We start from the raw sequence: 22,989 nt of genomic DNA, 5'->3' as shown, positions 1-22,989 counted from the left end.
AAACATGCAAAGCTTCTTCTGTTTGCTTGTTTGATTTCTGCTAAGCAAAATCTCCTGACTAAGCTACCTCCTTGGCCCTGCCTTATTTGTATAGAAGGACTCCCACATATGCAGCCAGCTGCAAAGATAAAACAGAGACCAGATAGGAGTCAAGCAGAGCAGAAGTTGCTAAGGAACATCTGCCAGGGCTGTCAGTAGTGACAGAACTTTATCTTTTCACCGGTCAGAAAGCAACACTGTATTATTTTGGCTCTCCGTTTTGTTTGCTTTGGGAACCTGGACTGCTAATGTTAGTAGCTTCTTTCCTAGGAAAATGTTTTTGAAAGCTACAGAGGGCTACACAAATGCCTTCTTTCTCCTCTCCCCCCTCATATTTCCTAGATGAGATGCTATGAGACCAGCTGTCACGCAGTGGAAAAATGGGGGCAACATGAAAGCTCAAACAGGTTGATTGGGTGGTTCAAACCCAGCCAGCAAGGAAAGAGCAGAAAGACAACTTGAACCATGACTTGGGTCAGTGATCTTATGACAGTCCTTCAACTTCACTGAGATTATCCCTCACTCCCATGCAAGGGATATCAACAGGTGTCAAACTGATTTAAATAGCTTCTAACTTATTCACTGGCACCACTGGCAAAACTGTCCCTATATTTTTCAGAATGACCTAAAGATTATTCTATAGTCAATATGGATGTGTCAAACTAAGTGAGCTCACACTCAGAAGAGTGTCAATGAGCAAAGTCAAAACATACTCAACTGGTCAAAATACTGTATTAGTCAAATAAGCTGGTGCTTGAGGTCTGACTAATTATAAATTATAACAGGAGTTTCAGAAGAGCTTTCTAAAACTCCATGTAATAACCATGATGATAATGATGACAATAATAATAACTCTCCTATTACCCTTAACTTCTAAACTTACCATGGCAACATACGAAAGTCCCCAGAGAAATCCTCATACTTATAGTTCACCACATGCCAGTCTGTGCTGTAGGTCTTAATACACTGGAAGAAAGTAGGGATCATTCATTTCAAACACAGAAAAAAAAATACAAAAAAGTATATTTTTACAAGTCTGATAGAGCTGACCATGGTGGCACACGCCTGTAACCCCCAGCATCCAGAAAGCTGAGAAAGGAGGATTGTGAATTTAAAGCCAGCCTCAAGTCCAAGTCTCAAACACATAAGCCAAAGTCTGGTGAAATACCCACAGACTTTTTCTTAATTAATTGAGATATGTTGGTGTAGGGATCTTGACGTGGGGATGAAGTATAATGGTGTCCAATGCCCCTCTCACAGGGGTCACCTAACACCATCAGAAAACACAGACGTTTACATTACAATTCATAACAGTAGCAAACTTATACTTGCGGAGTAGCAACAAAGATAATTTTATGATTGGGGGTCACCACAATATGAGGAATTGTATTAAAAGGTCACAGCACTAGGAAGGTTGAGAGCCACTGATCAAGTCCAACTGACAAGGACAGATCCTAACTTCAAGTACATGACAAAGTACTCAAATCTAAAAGAAAAATACAGCAAACAACAACAACAAAAAACCCATACCCTACTTATAAACATTTCAGATTTTGACTTACATCATAAAGATTGGTTACACAGGCTAAATTTAGTAAGTTTATTTCCCATTTATAGTAAAGTAAAAAGTATTTTGAATAGTTTATAAACTAAATTTGAACTTTATAGATGTATTACACACACACACCCCAAAATCATATGGCAGGTGGCTGGGGAGATGATTTGGCAGTTAGGAGCATGTACTGCTATTACAGAAGACCTAAGTTTATATCTCAGAACCAATATCAGGTGGTATACAACTGTCTGTAACTCTAGTTTTTAGGGAATCCAAAGGCCTTTTCTGGCCTGTGTGGGCACCTGCACACACATGGTGCATGTAAACTCAAACTCAAACACACACACACACACACACACACAAATAAATAAAAAATAAATAAAAACCAAATGAAAAAAAAGTTCTTTGGCTGGCTATTGAGCCCCTTACCTCTTTGACAAATAAGCTCTGGGCCCTCTTTTCAGCATCTTCTGGTACAGTAGACTGCACTGTTCTGCGCTGACGACCAATCACTGAGATCTAGAAATCAAATCACATTCTTGCTCTAATAAGATAATAAGAACTGGCTTGGAAAATAAAGTGCTTATTCTTTAGAAAAGCACATGTGAACTCACAGATATGTCTTCCATGGGGAACATGAGCAGATCTCTGAGGGGATCGCTGTAAATCTGTGTTTTCCGTTGGGTGATAACATTCTCATAGTCCAGGGGTTCAACTAACTTGGCTTTTTCCTTTGTAAGAGACAAACAAAAAACGTTAGTGTCAGACTCTCAGAAGAGGGAAATTCCATTTTGTGTAGTGAAGGTTCACTATTTCACAAAAATGGGAATTGTTCTGCGGTAGTGGTTCATGTCTTTAATTCCTTCACTCCAGAAGCAGAGGCAGAAGCAGACAGATCTCTGTGAGTTCGGGACCAGCCTGGTCTACAGAGTGAGTTCCAAGACAGCCAGGGCTGCACAGAGAAACCCTGTCTCAAAAAACCAAAAGGGGTGTTGAAGTAATAAGAACATAAAGCTCCTTTAATAAAGAAACCTTCCCCATACATATGTATGCATCCAGACATATATCAAACATGTGAGCACCAAGCAAATACATCAACAAACTCTTCCTTGCTGTAGATAAGAATTCTAAAGAAATAGTACCACATTGTTTATATCTTCCAAAAAAAAAAGTACCCTGAATTTTAAGTCAAACATAAACGGTATATTTAAAAGCCTATGAGAGATTTAGTAAATGTGCACTATTTGATGGGTAACTAAAGTAGAGAAAATATGAACATCCATGTGCCCTTTCTGTGCGAGATCCACAAACCAAAGGGTGTATTACATTCCAGCTTTTCTATGGCAAGCATGAGTCCTGCCTGGAGATGTTTAATCCTGCCGACAGGGCACGAAGGGGTGAGGTTTCAGGAGGTAAACTCTGTGAACTCCTGTTGGACAGTTAAGTGAGCTGACCACTGATAGAAGGGCCCAGGGTCATGTTACAAGGAACAGGGCCCATAAAGATGAGAAATCAAAAGATGGGATAGGAAGAGGAATAATACTACTAATAATGATAGCATCAAATCGGTTCTTTTAAAGTACTGTATTTACCACTTATTCATGCATATAAGGTGTTTTGATGAAGTCCACATCCATTCTTTCCCTTCCAATTCTTCTATCTCCCCCACTTCGTCTCTTAACTTCTTGTTTAAAATTCCACTGGGACCATTTAGTGCTGTCTATATATGCATGGGTGTGGGACCATCTTCTGAAGCATGGAATGGTTTCTCAGGGCCTATGTCCCTGAAGAAAAACAATTCCCCTTTGCTCAGCAGCAATCAACTGCCAATAGGTCCCAAGCTCTTTCTATACAGCAGGAACTTGCAAAGTGCTTTCTGTATATTTTCCAATGCAATGCTTCTAACAACCTGTGAAATAGGCATAATTGATTCTCCCATTTTAAATTTGAGGAAGTTCTGGACTTAACTCAGGTTAAATAAATCTTTAGAGTCAAAAATCAACCTCATGTCTGTGCCTGTGAAAGACTCATTCCTTTTCTCTCATGCAGTCTCTCTCCCACTCAGAAATACAAAAGGATATTAATGTGCAAGGTCTTGAACTTGGATTATTCCACTACCTACCTGCCTATCATTTTCTTTCACTGAACATACCATGATCTATTTTTACTTCTCTGACTATGCAAAGGCAGGGGGGAGCCTCCCACAATAGAACACCTAAGCCTGTGAAACAAACTTCATCTCTATGATTAGTAAAGGGAGAAAGGAAGTGTTAGCATCAGAACTAAGGAAAAGCTGTAATTTTATTCACTGCGCATGGTAGGCATCCTAGCATTCATTACGCAATGAACTTTGAGATATTCAGACTCACTTCAAACCATGACTTCACATGCTATTATAAATAATTACACATTAATTGTTCAAACAGTATTTGTTAATAATTTCTAATAAGGATCTTTTATTTAAATGAAATTGTTTAACTTGTATTGCTAGAAACTGAATAAAGATTTAAGATGTAGTATATTGAGGCTAGACAGTTGGTTCAGTGGTTAACAGTACTTGTTCTTGCAAAGGGCCCTGCACCTTCATAGATGGTCACCATTTCCTCAGGCACCAGATTTGCATATGATGCAAAACACTCATACACAAAAAAATATATATATCTACAAATATTAAAGATATATTAAATCTTCACCACAAAGAATAGTTTTTGAAGAGATATATTTAACATGATTTAAACACTGTATAATATATGCATTTTTTAACATTACATGTATCCATTAGTGTGTACAATTTTCATGGTTTCGTGTGTGAGCTGCGTGTGGCGGTGCATGCCCTTAATCCCAGAACTCAGAAGGCAAAATCAGGCAGAATTCTGAGTTCAAGGCCAACCTGATATACATAGTAAATTCCAAGTCATCCTGGGCTATATACTAAGACCCTAAGAAAAAACCTGAAAAGGAGGGTTGGGATATATATCAATAGTAGAGCCTTTACCTGCTATGCAAATGGCTCTGGATTCAATCCCCAACACTACAAAGTTAATTAAAATAAGATGTATTAAAACTAGTCCAAATTCAATGTATAACCTGTTGAATTAACATCTATTAACTTCCTGTCTAGTAATTTCACACATACCTGCTTCAAGCAACTTAGCAAAATGACAAAAAAGAAATTCTTTTTTTGGCTTTTTTGTGTCACGTTAATATAAAAAAAGCCTATGTCAAAAATGAATCATGTGTTTAGATGTAAACTATATGCCTTGTAAAAATGAAAGTAACAGTTTCCCCACATTTTAAAGGTCATATTTGCATGCTACATTTTAAAAAAAGGTTTTACTTTTCATTTCAAACTGATTCAACCTAAGGTTTTGAGTCGTCATTTCTCTTTCCTCTGTCACGATATGCAGGATATTAGAAAAATTAGAGTAACTATCTGAGTACCACAATGCTTACCCCAACACAATGGTTCTCAATTTGGGGGTCACAACCCCTTTGGGGTCACATATTAGATATCCTGCATACCACATATTTACTTTATAATTCATAACAGTAGCAAAATTGTGGTTATGAAATAGCAACAAAGAAAATGTTATGGTTGGGTGTTACCATAATATAAGGAACTGCATTAAAGGGCCGCAGTGTTAGGAAGGTTCAGAACCACTACTCTAACAGAAGACCTAGGCCTCTGAAAAAAAGGAGAGGCAACTGAAACCCTACATTTCCGTTTCCAGTGGGATTAAGTCATCAGAGACAAGGAAAAGGTTGGATTTATGGATTTAATAGTAGTTTTCCCCAGCAATCTAGGCTATAACCTTTATTGAGTTTGCTTTTTAATTTTTTAAAAATCATTCTATCATTAGAATTCTATGGTTGCCAAAGAAAAACATCTAACTGTACTTACAGAGCTTTCATGAAAGTGGGTTTGATCTCAACACATTGTATGTATGTAGGAATATTCATTAAAAAAATGAAAGCTGAGCATGCCCTTAATCCCAGCACTTGGAAGGGAGAGGCAAGTGGATCTCAGTTTGAGGCCAGCCTGATTCATAATGAGTTCCAGGCCAGCCAGGGCTAAATAGAGAGATTCTGTATTAAAAAAAGAAGAAGGAGGAGGAGGAAGAAGAAGAGGAGGAGGAAGAAGAGGAGGAGGAGGAGGAGGAGGAAGAGGAGGAAAAAGAAACAGAAGGAAGGAAAGAAAATGGACCTTTATTTTATGTTTGTGATTTTTCCCTTTAGTTTGGTTTGTATAATGATTAGCTTACAAAGACTTTTTTATAATCCCAGAAACTTGCATTATAATGAACAAAACTTCACTAATCCTTCAAGTAACAGCAAGGCCCCACTGCATGCTCCTCTACAGTTCTGTAACAGTGTTAAACAAAAGTCAAAGGCATTTATTTATACAATGTGGAGTGAAGTGAGCAAATGCTTCAGTCTTTCCTTCCTATTGAGTGACAAGAGAAACTTCAGCCTAAATCTGGAACCTACTCAGTTTTTACCAGGGAAAAATGAAGCGATCTGTCTTTCAAAGTCCTTACTCACTGAGCCATAAGTTCCTTTGAAATAACTTGCTGGTAGTAGTCTTGTTTTGTTTTGCTTTGGTTTCTTTCTGTTCAGTTGAAGATCACTCTGCATCATTAAGAAAGCACTCCAATCTGCATTCCACTGACCTGAGAGAAGGTCCATCATGTACACGCATAAATTACTCTCACTTTAACTTCATACGTGAGGGGCGTGGCCCAGAGGCTCATCTGTCAGTATCAGAAGAATCACCATTATAACTATTCAAGTTCACATTCTTCTTGCCAGGCTGGAAGTGGGACCTTGTTCATGGCAGGCAAATGCTCTAGGCCTGAGCTACACTGCATTCCCAAAGCACACCTTCTAACTCCTGAGCCTGTTCCTTTTCTTGTCAGTGATGTACAAACTGGATGCATTTGTATACAATCCTCAAATCAAATATATTCACCCAGACTGGGACTGTAGCTCAGTGATAAAGAGCTTGCCTAGATTATTATATGAGACCCTGGGCTCAACCTCCACTCTAAAAACATCTACACTGAGATGCATTAATTTACTAAAAAGCCATCTGAGACTCCTGTAAAAGAGAATAAATCATTTACCTAATTCTAGTATTAAAAAAGAAACTTAAATAGTCATTTTGGAGCCATGGCTTGAGATGTATGTAGTTCATGGTTTCATGTATATTTAAGTTGCCTAAGTAAAACTCTCGATGGCCTTCAGTGTGTAAATCCTAAAACTAGGAAGAAATGCACAATTTTACAAATTGAGACCATCTTAGCATTGCTAGTATCGGGAAAACAGGGAAGTCATCAGTATAGATTCAGCTGCAGTACGTGTCTTGGTAAAAAGACCTGAAAGAATGGACTCCAACTGAGGGTATATCTACAGCATCACAACTTAGACACTGTTCTTTGTGGTGTCTCTTACACATCCAATGTGCTGATCTTTCATTGTTTTAACTATACATGTGCAAAATATCAAGACTGTAATCTTAAAATGACTAAATACACGTTTACATTATAGTCGATGCTGCGACCCCTGATATTGACAATGCACTCACTGAATGCTGCCCAAAGCACACATGGCTAGTTAAGTCTATATAGGTTACCATTAGAAACAGAAGCACAAATCCATGCATTTAACACCATAAAGTGGCCTCACAGATGGCTCAGTAAGTGAAGCACTTGCCACACAAGCTTGACTGTCTCAGATCTGGGAACCCATTCAAGGTGGAAGGAAACAACTGAAACCTATACTATAGAGCTATTCTCTGACCTCTACTTGCACACCATGGCACATATGAACAATGCCCCCACCAAACACGCCATACATGTATACAATAATCACAATAAAGAATAAAATTTAAAACACAAATAATCTCATATTGCTCTGCATGCACCACAAAATCAGCCAGACTTACTTCTGCTTAGGTATTACACTAAAGGTCATGAGTTTAACAGTAAATCTTCTATTTTAGAAACCAGTTGTCTTGAAGAATTCAGAGAATGTGTCTTCTGCAAGTCTAAAGTGAGCACTGGCTGCCGAAATTCCCTTCTTTATCAAACACTGGGAGGGAGAGCAGAAAGCTTAGCCATGAGGGTGGAAGAGGGCCAATTTCAAACCTTTACTACCAACAACCCATCCTCCAAACTAGGTTTCAGTATAATAAAGACCATGACAACAACTGGCTTAAGACAATGATTTTGTCCAAAATTTCTTTTCTGTGGTTTTGAGACAGTGGTATCTGAATTCTATGGTTTTGTTCTTTTATTGTTGTTTTATAGAGAAATGATCTTCCTTGGTAGCCCAGGCTGGCCTGGAAGCGATTAGATATCCCATACCAGCCCCAAATTCAAAGACTACTTCCAAGTGCTAGGATCACAGGCATGAGGCTGTGCCTCACTGAACATTCTCTTATGGATGACGTCTGTGCGGAAAAAAGAAGCACCATGTTCAAAAAGAGATAAGTCACTCCATCCCATCCTTCTTCCATCCCCTTCACTTGGAACTTTCTGTACTCCCCTTTGTCATTCTGCTCTCTCTTCCTTTTAGCCACTCAACAGCAGTTTCTAGTGTTTTCTCTTGAGAATATCTTAAAATAACCCTCTGTACTCAAAATGGCCACTGGGGGAAGGCAATTTCCTTCCAGCAGAAGAGAAAACAAAGCAGGTTCAGTATGTGACATATTAATGGCCAGACCCTGTGCTAGCTGCTGGTGATATGGACACAAAAAGAATTGGACTTCATCCTTGAGAACCCTCTGAATTTACTATGGAAGGCAGATAAACCTAGATATCTGACTTGATCCTAAAGCTGTTTTAAAGCCACACTTGGCTTCTGTACCTCTACATACCTTCCAATATCCAGTATCATCTCTAGCAAAGTGCTGGCACAAGCAATGATACACACATAAACACGAGACTCCATCTATTACCATTTATGTCATTCAAAAGCTTTCATTATGCGAGAATATACAGTCTAGGATCACTTTTTCATTTCCACTTACGTTCATAAACTCTAGGAGAAAGCCAGGTGTAGTGACACCCATGGCGTCTTAGTACTCAGGAGGCTGAGGCAAGAAGATGCGTTTGAGGCCAGGCTGGATTACACAGGAAGTCCTTATCAACACACACATACACACACACATACACACCAAAAAAAGAAAAAGGAAAAAAAAAACTCAACCCCAGAAAATCAGATTCTATCAATTTGTTACTCTTATGCATGTATGTGTGGACACACATATGTGGGGTGGTACAGGTGCAGATGCATGTAGAAGCCCTATGTTGATATCAGGTGTTTTCTTGATTATTCTCCACTTTATTTATTGAACCAATTCAGCTAGTCTGGACAGCTAGGCCCCTGGGGATCCTAGGTCTTGATCTCCTGAAAGGGCTACGATTACAGACAGGTCACTAGACTGCCTAGCTTTTATGTGGGTGCTGGGGATCCAGATTCAAGTCCTCATGGCTGTGTGGCAAGTGCTTTGCCTACTGAGCCATCTCCCTAGGCCTTACTAGAGAGCCATCTCCCTAGGCCTAACCTGCCTCTTCTCTAACCCACAGTACTTTTCCCACTGATTGTGGCATGCACTTAGACACAGCTTTGCTTTGGCACTCAACTACTTTGTGGTTTAGTTTGCTCAGCAGAATCTTCTCAGCAGAGATGATGCCTTGCACTTTGCTTCATAGACTCTGGCACCATTATGTACATTGTTAAGCACTATATGTCTCTTCTTTTAATTCCCTGAAAAAAAAATCCCGGAAGGTTTTCTTCTTCTTCTTTTTTTTTATGTACATTTTATGTATGAGGAAAGTGAGGTTTAGTCAGACTGACTGAATTTTTTTTTATTTGTGGAGTGCAACATTGATCTTAACCATAGTATGTACCCATAAGCCTGTGTGCTCTAAAACTAACAGATACTTAGTATTTCTTTATTCTTGATCCTTCCTATCATGTTTTGTTTCCCTGGATGAACGTTTTGCATTTTTAGAATTTTCTAAAACTTGGAAGTATGGGATTTTTGTTTTGATTTCATGTTTTTTTTTGTTTTGTTTTGTTTTTTTGAGACAGGGTTTCTCTATATAGCCCTGGCTTTCCTGGAACTTGCTCTGTAGACCAGGCTTCTCTCAAACTCACAAAGACCTGTGTGCCTCTGGCTCCAGAGTGCTGGGATTAAAGGCATGTGCCACCGTGAGACCTTCCCTTCATACCCTGAAGATGCCTAGCATGGCTGACTGAGAGAGCTTGTATTGTAACTGGATAAGGAGTTTTGCATTTCTAGGCTGTTGCTTCCAATTTAGCCTTTGTCTTCAATGAGTAGGGATTAACACCTTGGATCTTTTACTTTGAGGAAAGGGGCTGGCAGATTCAAGTGGGGAAGAGTCAAATTACAAAAAAAAAAAAAAAAGCAAGATATTGTCAAGGGCCCTGTATCTAATTCATCTCAATATCCTCCACAGAACCTTGCAGATAGCCGTGAGAACTCCAAAGCCAGAAGCTTTTGTCATTCCTGGGGATAGTCAGCTGCATAACACAAAGAGGCCAGTCTTCTGTACAAGCTTTCCAAGCCAAAGGGGCCACCCAGGAGGTCAGAAGAGCCAACAGTCTTCAGAACTGATTTTCAGTTTCCAGCCTTAAGGAATTGCAACTCTAAAAAATCAACAAAATGAGACTTAAAATACTTAAAACTGAACATAAAGACAACTGGGGAAAACAGTCTTACCTCTCCCTATTTTTTCCCCAATTGTAGAACTTTAACATGGGAAATTTTTAATGCAAGAGTACTTCCTCTTTCCAAGTCTACTTGCTATTTGCTTTGAGAACTAGTCTGAAAAAAGTCAAAAATTTTATTCTAACAAGACAACATGCTCTCTGAGGCTCAGCTTGCTTTACAAATGTTTTCTTCACTACCAACTCAGATATTATGGAAATAGCCCATATTCTCTCCACAGAGGTAAACAGAATGCTGATGAACTCTCTACCCCAAACTTCACTGTAGCCAATAATTATATCTTGACTCATCCTCTGGCTCTCAAGCAAGAACTGATTTGGATTCAGTTGATCCTGGCTTGGTATTAACTTTGTGCTAATAAGTTTTAAATGACTCAAAAGCAAGACAGAAGAGAGGGAAATGAACAGAAGGGTTTGAAGGAATGGAGATGATGTCAATTAGAATAATACTATTTTGACTTGTAGCACACCATTATTGATAGGGAAAAAATGCACCTTGGTAAGACATAACAACTTTCCGCAAAAATAAAAAACCAAGTTCTCAAGACATACCCAATTATGACAAACAACTTATTCTGTGCTTATCAATTAATTAAACCTGCCTGGATGTCTGTGATCACCTCAGAGTTACAAAACTCTAAGAAAACTCTCACTAAGTGCAGGGATTCACCTTAACAGTCCTAACTGGTTAGGAAACTGAGAAAGAACTATGTAAGACCTGAAGTTCAAGGCCAGTTTTGACCTTAAAAAATGTTCTCACTAGATATGTGATGGTGGTAACACACCCTTGATATTAGCACTTGGGAGGCAGAGACAGGTGGATCTCTTATGATTTGGAGTCCAGTATGGCATACAGAGTTCCAGGACAGCTGGGGCTACACAGAGAAACTCTGTTTCAAAAAAAGCAAAAACCCAAAACAAATAATTCCCCTTGACTTTCTCCTTGCTGTTAAACAGGGCCATAGCATACTTTGCCTTCTTCAGTAGGAAAAAAAAATCCAAATGTACAAATGTTCCATAGATTTACTATCAGTGAAAAAGTGAACACCCAAGGTCCTTTCAGCATCATCTGAACACTTTAGAGCATGCAGCCACACGTCATTTCCTACATGAGATCACACCAGAGGTCTGTTTACTTCATTGATTTGCTTCTGACAATGGAATAAAGAAAACCAAAAGGTCCCAGTTTGAAAATGAATCTTGAAAAGGAGAACACGGCATCTTGTAGCAAATCTTTTAGTCGTCCCCATATTGGTCACCTTGGATCTTACCCACCTTTTTCCTTTTTGTGAACCCCTCCCATTTCTAGAAGTCTGTACCACTACATGAGATAGTACACTGTAAAAGCTACTTAGAGAAATAAAGGCAAAGTTGACAACTGTAAAAAGCTGGGAACTTTTCTATTTCTTAGAACACAGTGACCTAGTCCATGTAATCCTATCTCTCCTACTATAACTCAAAAAACACACCTGTCTCAGTTTGGCTCTGCATTTCAATACCCTATTGACCTGCACACACCCTGGGCAGATTTATAATCATACCCATGTTGCTTTAGCCTAAATCAAGTACTTCCCTACTAATATGTTTGATTTGTTTCATCTTACAGCTTATAGTTCATCATGGAGAAGTCAAGGCAGAAACTCAAGCAGGACCATGGCGGAACGCTGCTTAGTGGCTTGCTTCCCAAGGAGCTCATTCAGCTTGCTTTCTCATACAACCTACGGCCACTTTCCCAGAGGTGGCACCACCTACGGTGAGTCAATCCCTTCTATATCAATTATTAATAACAAAAATTCTCCACAGGCTTCCTTACAGGCCATTTTGTTAGAAACAGCTCTCAACTGAGGTTCCTTCTACTCAGACAACTCTTGTTTGTGTCGAGATAGCAAAGCTAAACCAACATACAGAGAAAGGGGACTTGAAGTATTATGGGTCAGAACTTATGAAGCGCTTTTTAAACACCTAAAGTATCCACTGCGGGATGATGAAGCCCAATTACTATGTATGCTGAGGTTAACAAAACTTAAAAAGAAAGCTAAGACATTGAAAAATCACCTACCCACTTTCACTTCCTTGTATATACAGAAAGGTAAAAACCCTCCAGGGTGCCTCCTAAGAGATGGAGTCCCAGTACAGAAACCCAGATGCTCATTAGCACAGTTAAATTTGGATGTGTGAGGAGATCCTACACCTCAGTCAAAATTCTGCTGGCCAACCTACTCCAAAAGTGAGGCTCCCTGGTCAGTCATCCCACTTATAAAACAAAATGGTAAATATTTAACTTAGTCACATGTACAAACCGAGCATCAGCCAGGCAGTGAGCTACGAAGTGCTGAAAGATGGACAAGATGCAGATGGGGCTCTTAGTGACCTCATGAACTAGAGAGGCAGACAGCCATGCTTTCCCACAGAGAGCATGACAGGGACTTCAATGGTAGCATATTAACTTTTCCTTGGTGGAGATAAATATGTATTTATTTCAAGTAAGGCACCAATGACAGAACAGAAAACTGATTCCACTGAAGTCAAACTTGGTGAGTCAATGAAAATGAAATCAGTTTGTTACCTACAGTAGGGTGGGCAAAAGAGCACAGTTCCTGGCAATTTTTAACTAGTTATATATCCTGGAGGAAGAAAGCTGGGCCTTGGGAGCCTCTCCTGTACAGCCATAGGAGCCCTCCTTCCACTCAGCGAGGGAACATTAGCTCCTAACAGTCTCATGTAGGAAATCCCAGCTGTTCAGATTTTAATACATCAAGGGACATGTCATGGTCAGAGGGTGGGGTTCCACAACAGATATAGATATACAAAGAGTGGTGTGTGGACTGCCAGTAAGGGAGAGATTTATTCTGCTGGTAAAGGAGAGAAAAGCAGTTAAGTTGATCCCTGGATGATAGGAAATCATCATCCTAGAACAGGCAAGGTGAATACAGGCAGCATGGGAAAAACAGTAAACAGAATGGCATTGAGTACAGAGAGCTAAGAGGGCTGTGTTTGTGAGTCAGCTAATGTCCTGCAAAGGGAAAGATGGATGAGATGAGCTAGAGAGGTCCGTGCATGGAGAGCCACAGTCACCAAGAACATAACCTGGGACTAGTTCCTTATGTAGGAGTGGGGAGCCATCAGAGGAGGGATTTTTGTTGTTGTTGTTGCTTGTTTTTTGGTTGTTTGTTTTCTGTTTGTTTTGCTGCTGCTGTTGTTTTTAGCAAGGGAATGACATGAACAGATGTTTTGATCGTATTTATGCTCTGAAAGCCAGCAAGTCCACAGTAATGGAAATTAATCCATAAAATGACAACATAGCCTGAACATGTATGTGGTCTACTGTCTATTTTTCAGGAGCAATAGACTGAATTATGGGAAACTGCTTATTAGAGTTGCATGCAAAACTCTAGAGGGAAAGCAAGTAGGAACTTTTGTATGAAGAATATTTCTTTTAAAGGACACCAAGAGAGGCTTTCATCTATCTTCCCTGTGACAGACTAAATTAACCCAAACATTTTATTTTGAAAAGATCAACTTCCAATCTGTGACTTAATTTGTTCCCAATACCTCTTCTCTGGCTAATTTGATCCAAATCTGTTAAACTTTTCCTGGGATGAAGGTTGTTCACAGCATTTCTTTCCTTATATTCCTTCAGAAGCTTTCCAGAACCAACAGAACAAGATTCAAACTGCCAAGAAGAGCTCTAAGGCACTTCATGATCTGGCCTCTAACCCCATTCTCTAGCCTATGCCCTCTAACTGGACTGGACAAAGCTCTTAGTAGCTCACAGGATCTCATTTTTGCTAATCCTCATCCCTCTGTTTGGTTCTCTCCTCCACTACACTGAGAAGCCCAATAAAGCCACCTGATGTATCCAGGTATATGTGGCCAGCCTATAATACCAGTGATACTCACTGGATCCAATGATACCTCCTGAAGCATAGAGCAAGTAGTTTACTTCCTTTTCTATCCTAGCCCACCACTTAAAGGTTAAGATGCAGTTAGTGCTCATCAATTTTCTCCCTTTCCCTCCCCACCAAGAGAAAGCTTTGTGATTGTAGGTTCTTGGTCTTGGTCACTGCAGAGTTCTCAATTCCCCCACATTATATCCTGAATGGATGAATGAGCAAACTGCAGACCTACTGACAACATCTTTCTAAGCCTCAGCAGTAGGACTGTCTTCCTTGCAGTCTTTCCAAGATGAGCACTCGCTGAAAGGCACTCATTAGAGAGGGACCCAGGAGCCCTGCCCCACCCATCTGAATAGCATGAACATCATTCATACATTACTCTTAGGATATATTCATAGTACTGTATATGAAGTTCTCAGAGGATAAGGCATATCTACACAAAGAAACCCCGTGCTGGGCAGTTCCAAACGTGGTCTGATTGAGCTAAAACTGAGAGGGAGACTGACTCAAGTAAAAGTCCCTACATAGCAGCTGCAGTGCCTTTCTTCTGCCCGAACAATCAACCAATCAATCAATCAGTCAGGCAGTCTTTCTCTGCGTTTCTCCCTCCTGCTCTATCTCCCCCCTCTTGAGTTCACATTTAGTCTGTGTGCTGAACATGCCCACAGGAAGATTCACTGATTTCCTCCAGCTAAAAGCACTCCAAAGGACAGTCATATTTGTTCAGAAAGCAAAAAAGGCTTTTGCTATAACAAACACTCCCCCATGCCCTTATCTAAGTACTCCCTCTATGCAGTGCCCACCCCACCCCTGGCAAATTCTACCAGTGCTAGAGGCCTCTGCCTATAGCATTGACTGAAAGGCTATCCCAATGACAAAACACTGTCTGTCCTTGAGAATGCTTTCTACCTTCTCTCTTAATTATCCTTTAGCTACAGGACATAATTGTTGTGCTTTCCATGTGACAGTGCATTAGGGTCCTGCTTTTATTATCAGTTGAACTGGAGTCTAAAGGCTGAGAGTGCTCTCATTTAGCTGCTGTCATTTTTAAACTGCAGTTACTGTAGCTACCACTCTAAGCCCAAGATCAGCCTCCTTGCTGTCTTCTCTGCTATGCCCTATCACTAGGGGAAAATCTCAACTTGGTGCTCACAGGCTTCCTCATTGATTCCACTTTTAAGCTTAGTCGGAATCTCAGCCCTGCGAGGAAGCCCACACTTTAATTCCTTCAAAGTCCCCTGCACTCTAGGCACCTGTGCCACCAGCCTACAAAAGAATAGGAAAGACCTGGGGGACCCAGCTATGACAGCACAGTTGCCTAGAGGAATGGGATACTTGAGGTTTTGTGAATGGAGAGAATTCATAGACAATGACGATGTGTATAACATCCTTCGAGAAGGGTCTGGAACTTCCAGCAATTTCAAAAGAATGTAAGACCCAAGAAAGGTTAACTCCTACCATGGTAACATTCCTATAAACAAGATGGATTATTTTATTTGAGAATTTCTGATTTTCCATAATTGTATTCATGGTTGGTTTTTTTTTTTTTTTTTGGTTTTGGTTTTGGTTTTGGTTTTTCGAGACAGGGTTTCAATGTGTAGTCCTGGCTGTCCTGGAACTCACTCTGTAGACCAGGCTGGCCTCAAACTCAGAAATCTGCCTGCCTCTGCCTCCCAAGTGCTGGGATTAAAGGCATGCGCCACCAAGTGATATATGTTCACAGAAAAATTTTTTTGTCTGTATTTTTTTGGTTTGGTTTGGTTTTTTAGACACAGGGTTTCATTGTATAGCTGTGACAACTGTCCTGGAACTCTCTCTGTAGACCAGGTGGGCCTCAAACTCACAAGAGATCTACCTGCCTCTGCCTCCTGAGTGCTGGGATTAAAGGCATGGCCCACCACTGCCCGGCTCACTGAAGAGTTTTTAATCCAAAACTAGAACTTAGAAAATAGAAGTCACCTACTTAGAAACTCTCTGCCTCTGTGGGCACACTGCTGACAGTGTGTTGTTTCTCCATCTCATTTCTATTGGATTTTAGGTTGGACTCCGATTGCATGTGAAGTTGCTTTCGGGTAGCCACAATGTTTCAAATGCAGAGAAATATTAGCATAAAAGGAATTTGGGATGAGTGTTCAAAAAATCCCTTTAATTTCCAAGATACATCCATGAACACACTCACTATGTGAACACCATATGTTGGAAAGGAAAGGGTATAAATTTAAAACTTCAAGGCATTATGGTGGGCATGGTAGTGCTCCCCTGTGGTCTCAGCAGTTGGAAGGTGAAACCAGGAGCATGGCAAGTTCAAGGGGTGTCAGGAACATAAAAGACTAAAACTTTCTAGGATTTCTGTAGCCTATGTGAATCCCCAGTCTACTAAATAGAATATTTTCATTTAAAATGTCTGGACTTGCATCAACTAGGGGAAAAAACAGAGACAGATGGCAGCAATAATCCAATTACAGACTTGGAGAGAAGCAATTACACAAAGTCAGTTTTTTTAAAAAAAGTAAAACATTTATTTATTATTTATTGATTGATTTTATTGAGAGAGAAAGAGTCCATCCCTTGTGATGTTCAGATATTTGTTCTCTCCTTTGACCATCTGGATCCCAGGGAATCAAATTCAGATCATCAGGCTTGGTGACAAGTATCGTCACCTGCTGAGGCATCTCATCCACCCAGTGTTCCTATATTTAGATACTCGTTATTTGTGTATGTGTGTGCCACATGTGTGAAGATCAGAGGACACCTTGTACAAGCCAATTCTCTCTACATTCTGGGTCCCAGGGATCAAACTCAGGTCATTGAGGTTGGCAGCCAGCAACTTTCCTTGCCATGCCATCTCAATGGTCCATAGAAGTCAATTTTTTAAAAAAAATAATATACTTCCCTTTACTCCAGAAATGCACTCATGATAAAACATATATCATATTGTTCATATCATATCAACCCCCTTTTCCATCAATAATATTTAGGAGTGAGTGTATGACCTCCTATGTGGGCGGCTTTTGGGGAGATCTATTTGGTGGAGTCATTTCACCAACATATTTCACAATCAATATAATTCTTGCAAAACAGGATTATTGGTTTTCTTGGATCAAGTGAGAAGTTTATTGCCATTTATGTCTATATTGAGATTTTCTCTCTTTTCTTCCCCTCCCATCACCTGCCTCTCCAGTTTGTAGTCCTGGGGATGAAATGCAGGATCATGTGCTTATTGGGCAAGTTGGTCACTACAGCCACAATCCAATAATACCCTATTTCAAGTGGACTGGCAAAGACAGTTCTTTCCAAAAGTCAGGCAGTGTAGGAGCCACAGGCCCCAGCCAGTTCAGGGACTTACCTTGCCTTCTGGTGAATTCCAAGATCTGACCATGAGCACTTTCAAACAGGCAATCAATCAGTCTCCTTTTAAGGAGATTTCTAAAGCTCCAGCAACAATTTTCCCTGGATCAGAGACCCATTGTCAGACTACCCACTGGAAGGCCCAGAAACACATGAGAGGATGGCAGAAACACTCAGAGCTGAAAGGATTAGTAAGAGTCCTCAACAATGTGAGCCTCAGCTGCAGTGCCATGTGTATGTGTGTATTCTGACAATAGTCAAAGACTTCCCGACCCCGTTATATAGTGTTCATGCTGTTCTAGCTGGGAGCCAGCCTTGCTGATCCCAGGTTCTCTGCTCTCCTCTGCAGCTGCTCCCATGGTATGGCTGGAGCCCAAGAACCACTGCTGCTGAGGACAAATTTAGTGACAGAATGCCTGCTGTGGAGCTGTGTTTGCCCCAGCTCTGAGGCCTTTTCTATTTTTCTTGTAATAGTGGATGAAGACTGGGAAGGTTCACTAAGTAGATGTCAGCATACCACTTGCACAGGAAGTGGTAGAAAATGACTGTTAACCAACAAAAGCAAATGGTTAAATAAATATGGAGAAATTAAAACATCAGCTTTACTTAGAATGGTGAATGTGCTGATTTTTTTTTCCTTTCAGTGTCTGGATTTCCCTAAGAGACTTCTAATACTATGTTTTTCTGGCATAGTCCAAAGACACGGACTAAATTTGAGGAAAGGTTATTACTGTGGGGAGACTCTACATACTATTTATCTGCCACTTTCACTCTTTTAAGAGTACATTTCAGTGGCAGTAAATAAAGTCCCATTGCCATGTGCAATGATGCACATCTCCAAAACCATCACTCAGGAATATGAGGCAGGGGATTTAAGAGGTTGAAGTCACCCTGGGCTACATAGTGACACCTTATCTCAAAAAACAAATTATGAAAATTGAGTACAGTCTTTGTTCTGCAGTCAGCACTACTAATTTCCAAACAGAAACACCATACTCATTAAACATCATCTCTCTGCTCTCTGTTCCTTGTAACCTCTGGTGATCTCTATTTTCTATTGCTATGTACTTGCCTTGTCAACATATCTCATATAATTGGAATTGTACAAAATTGGTCTGTTTCTGTCTGGTTTTGTATCATTCTGTCATGTATGTTAGAATTTCACTTTGTAAAACTGAGTAGTGTCTCTCTCTCTCCTCTTTCTCGCTCTCTCTCTCCATCCATCCATCCATCCATCCATACATACATACATACATACACATCCATCCATCCATCCATCCATCCATCCATCCATCCATCCATACATGCATGCATTTTGGTTTTGTTTCACCTGCCCATGGGCATCTGGGATGTTTCTAACTTTTAGTGACTGTGAGTGACTCAGCTCTGAACCTTAATGTACAGATATCTTTTGGAGTCCCTGTTTTAGTTCTTTGGTAAGAAGTTCCTAATTCTATCTAGAGGCAATTCAATATTTAAATTTCTGAGGACCACTAAGTTATTTTCCACAGAAGTTACACCATTTTTAAATTCTCACCAGTACTAGACAAGCTTCCAGTTGCACTGTATCTTAATGCTTGCTATTTTTCAGGATGGGGGTGGGGGTGGCACCAACCACCCAAATATGTGTGACTGCAATTTTGCTTCATATGCCATAATTTATGAGCATATTTTCATGGGCTTGCTGGCCATTTGTTTAATATTCCTAAGAGAAATATCTATTAAACTCCCTTGGTTATTTAAAAACAAGGTTTTTTCACCGTTGTTGAGTTAGGGGAGTTCTTCGCATATTCTGCATATTAATCCTTCTTCATACATACATTCTACAAATACTTCCAACCATTTTGTGGCTTGCCTTTTCACTCTCTGGCTAGAGATCTCTAATGCGAACAACCAAAATGCTGAGTTTTGTTTTATTTTGAAACAACGTTTTGCTAGGTAGCCCAGGCTAGTTAGTCCAAATTATCTTTACACAGAGAGTAATCCTAATGTTTCCACCTCCTAAGTGCTATGATTACAGGTTTGTGGCACTAAACCCCAGTCTCTTTTCATTTTAGAAAATGGGATCTTTATAATTTTTACACAATAAACTGAGTTCACATCTCTAGAACTTCAACATCCTTAGTCGATTAGGTGAGAAACACACTTCAGGTTTTGAAAATCACTATCTTAAAAAAATATTAATGTGTGTGTATGGGCACCTGTATGCACAGGATTGTCATATGGGTGCTGGGTTGTGAAATAATCAAGTCTTCATGATCACACAAGTATGGAGTCATATTTCCAGCCCCCATAAACATGAGGATTCAGTACATAAGTGAAATCCAGAGAATCAGACACAGGGGATTCCTGGGACAAGCTGGCTAGCTGTACTAGCTGGAATTGGCCAACTCTGGATTGATTAAGAGACCCTGCCTCAATAAACACAGCTAAGCATGATCAGGGAAGATACTTGACATCAACCTTATGTGCATATATTCATACACCTGCAAATACATGTGGTCACACATATTTAAACATGCACACACACACGCACACACACACACACACACACACACTGCTTGAGCAAACACACACAAAACAGTACTGTCAATTACAGATGAGTAACCTACCAAACTGGCTTTCTTTTTGTTTATTTCGTTGATTGGGTTTGGGTTTTGGTTGGGGGGGTTGTTTGTTTTGTTTTGTTTGAGACAGGGTCTCCGTATGTAGCTCTGGCTGTTCTAGAACTCACTGGCCTCAGACTCACACAGATATCTGCCTTTGCCTCCTGAGTGCTGGGATTAAAAATGTGTATCACTATGCCTGCACCACACCTGGCTCCAAGCTAGTTTTCAAAAGTAGAGAAACATCTGGGAAATGTTTCCCCTTATCCACTTTTTGTTTTGACACAGGGTCCCACTGTACAGCTCAAACCGCCTGGGAACTCATAATCGTCCTCTTGAGCCTCCCTAGTACTGGGATTGCAAGAGTGTGTCATCTCTCTTTGAAGTAACACAAACTGCTAGGGAAAATCCTGAACATTTTTTTAGCATGTTAGCATGAGCTTCACCCTCAAAACCATTTCATTATGGGTAGGAGTAAAGACAAGGTGGGAAAGAAGGAAAGAAAAGCATTTCTGTGCTATGACTCTGAAGTCTATGGAACGCTCGGTTAGCACCAAGCTAAGCTGAGATGCATTAGCAACAACCCCATGTGGTGGAGAATGCTACAACTCATATTTTACCATTGAGAAAACCAAAGAAGAGTGTTAGCATTCTGTGTAAACTCCACCCCCACAGTTACTTGGCAACAGCCAGGTAGGCCTGGCCCACTATAAAAGGGGCTGCTTGCCCCCTCCTCTCTCTCTCTTACTCTCTTGCTTTTGATCTCTTGATCCCTCTGTCCCCTTGCCTCTTCCCCCTTCCCTTCCCCCCTCTCCATGTGCTCATGGCTGGCCTCTACTTCTCTATGCTTCCTCTACTTTCTCTCTCTCTCTCTCTCTCTCTCTCTCTCTCTCTCTCTCTCTCCCCTCCCCCTTCCCCTCCCCCTCTCTCTGCCTCTACTACCCTCTTAACTCGCCTTCCCATATCCTAAATAAACTCTATTCTATACTATACTGGTGTGTGGCTGGTCCCTCAGGTGGAAGAGATGCCTCTGCATGGGCCCGCTGAGACAAAACCTTCCCCCATACCTCATCACACACCTCCACAGAACGTACTCTCTTTCTCTTTCTCTTTTTATAAACACATCAAAGAGAGCTTAGGCAGCTTGCCCAAGTGATTGGTGGAGTTGGTAGAGCAAGTGGAGTTCTATGATGCCCCATCACACTGTTCTGTGGTCTGTCTGCCTCAGTTACATCTAAGTGGGAACTGTACCTACTAGGAAATACTACTCCCCCAAGTAGATTACCAAACAATTGACCTCTAATTCATCCAAAAGAAACCTGACCATATTAGAATATACCTAGAAGATGGGCAGGGCTCATCTTGAAGAGAAAGACTCATCTGCTGAGTTTGGACCGATAAGAGTGCCATGTAATATGACTGACACTGTTTTTAGAGAGCTGATGGAGGCTGACAGCCAACAGCCAGCAAATGGGACTAGTTCCTACAGCTAACCACAAAGAACTGGATTATAACAACCTGAACTAGCTTGGAAAATGTGTCTGGGCCTCCAGATGAGGACCCAGTGCTGCCAAGACCTGTGGACTCAGAGAAGCGCCTCTTACTGAGCCCTGCCCATGGTACTGCCCCCAGAGAAACAGAAAGTAGTATATGTACATTGTTTTAAGCTTCTCAGTTTGTGATAATGTGCCATGCAGTAATAGAAACGTAATATGTTAGGGATTCAAAGCCAGGGTTGCTTAACTGTGGAGTCGCACTCTTAACCACTACAAGAATTTTTGTAGCACTTTTACAAATTCCTAAACATTTCAAAGCTTCAAAACCAGTGGAGAAAACGTATAAAACTCAATGACAGAACACTTGCCTAGCATCTGTGAGGCCCTGGATTCCACCCTCAGCTGCAGGGGCAGGGGAATACAGGTAGAAATACAGAGAGAAGGAATGAGAAAAATCCACAAATCTATGGAACACTAATGTTTATCATCTTTTCCTTTTCTGAAGATGTTTTCCAAGTTCAAGAATTTGGAGGCCCATATCCTGGCACACAAGTACACTTGTTGCTGCTGTCTTTGAGATCTCTTGAGAGAATACACATTCAGTAGAAAGGTGTCCAGATATAATGTGAGACAGGTATGTCATGAAATCTGAGCAAGCCAGAAAACATAAACTTATATTTACCAAAAACACCTTATTAGAGCGGACTTGGCTTTTGCTAGAGCTCCAGGCTATGCTACTGGCAAATACTTTCCTTCTGACTATTGCATGAGCTACAAAATCTGTCTGTTGCTTGAAACCAGATGACAACACAGTACTTCTTTTCACAGGGCTCAACTAAAAACTGACTAAATGTGAGAAGCCTGTGGATTCCCTACAGGAGTTAAGTATGGTAAAGGTAGAATTGCAAAACCCTAACACTGTGATGGCTTCCTGGAGAGCCTCCATCTGCAAGTCAGACGTCCCTTTCCTCTTCACACCAAACTACACACAGAGGCAACTGAGATAAGAACAATGTGGAGTGTTTGCAAAAGATGACCTCATTCAGAATATTATTACTACTGCTCAAGTTGTATAAATAAAGAAACAGAGACGCTAAAGTTAACTTTCTCATATTCTATAGATAGAAAGTAGTTTTCCAAGCCAGACTCCAGACAAACCATTCTCACTCACTTCTGGATTACACATTCTGCTCCTACTCTGCCACTGAGGTATTCTGCCCTCCTTCACAGCACCTAGCAAGAAGCCTTCCCACAGGAATGCACACTGATAAAGAACAAGGCCAGAGCCTAAG

General features: G+C 40.5%; 1 protein-coding gene across 1 annotated transcript in view; it reads right to left on the bottom strand.

Annotated features, from left to right (window-relative positions):
* Dock11 (dedicator of cytokinesis 11) overlaps positions 1-22,989 on the bottom strand; it is a 177,430-nt gene that overhangs the window by 127,158 nt on the left and 27,283 nt on the right. The window contains exons 2-4 of the mRNA XM_028773169.1: positions 2,209-2,325; positions 2,024-2,113; positions 923-1,005 (exon numbers count right to left, since the gene is read on the bottom strand). Of these exons, the coding sequence (XP_028629002.1) occupies positions 923-1,005; positions 2,024-2,113; positions 2,209-2,325 (290 nt within the window). The remainder of the gene's footprint in view (positions 1-922; positions 1,006-2,023; positions 2,114-2,208; positions 2,326-22,989) is intronic.

The sequence above is a fragment of the Grammomys surdaster genome, unplaced genomic scaffold, assembly GCF_004785775.1.
Source record: "Grammomys surdaster isolate TR1022 unplaced genomic scaffold, NIH_TR_1.0 222, whole genome shotgun sequence".
Lineage (NCBI taxonomy): Eukaryota > Metazoa > Chordata > Mammalia > Rodentia > Muridae > Grammomys > Grammomys surdaster.
The sequence above is the reverse complement of the archived record's forward strand: the minus strand, read 5'-3'. Positions and strand labels throughout refer to the sequence as shown.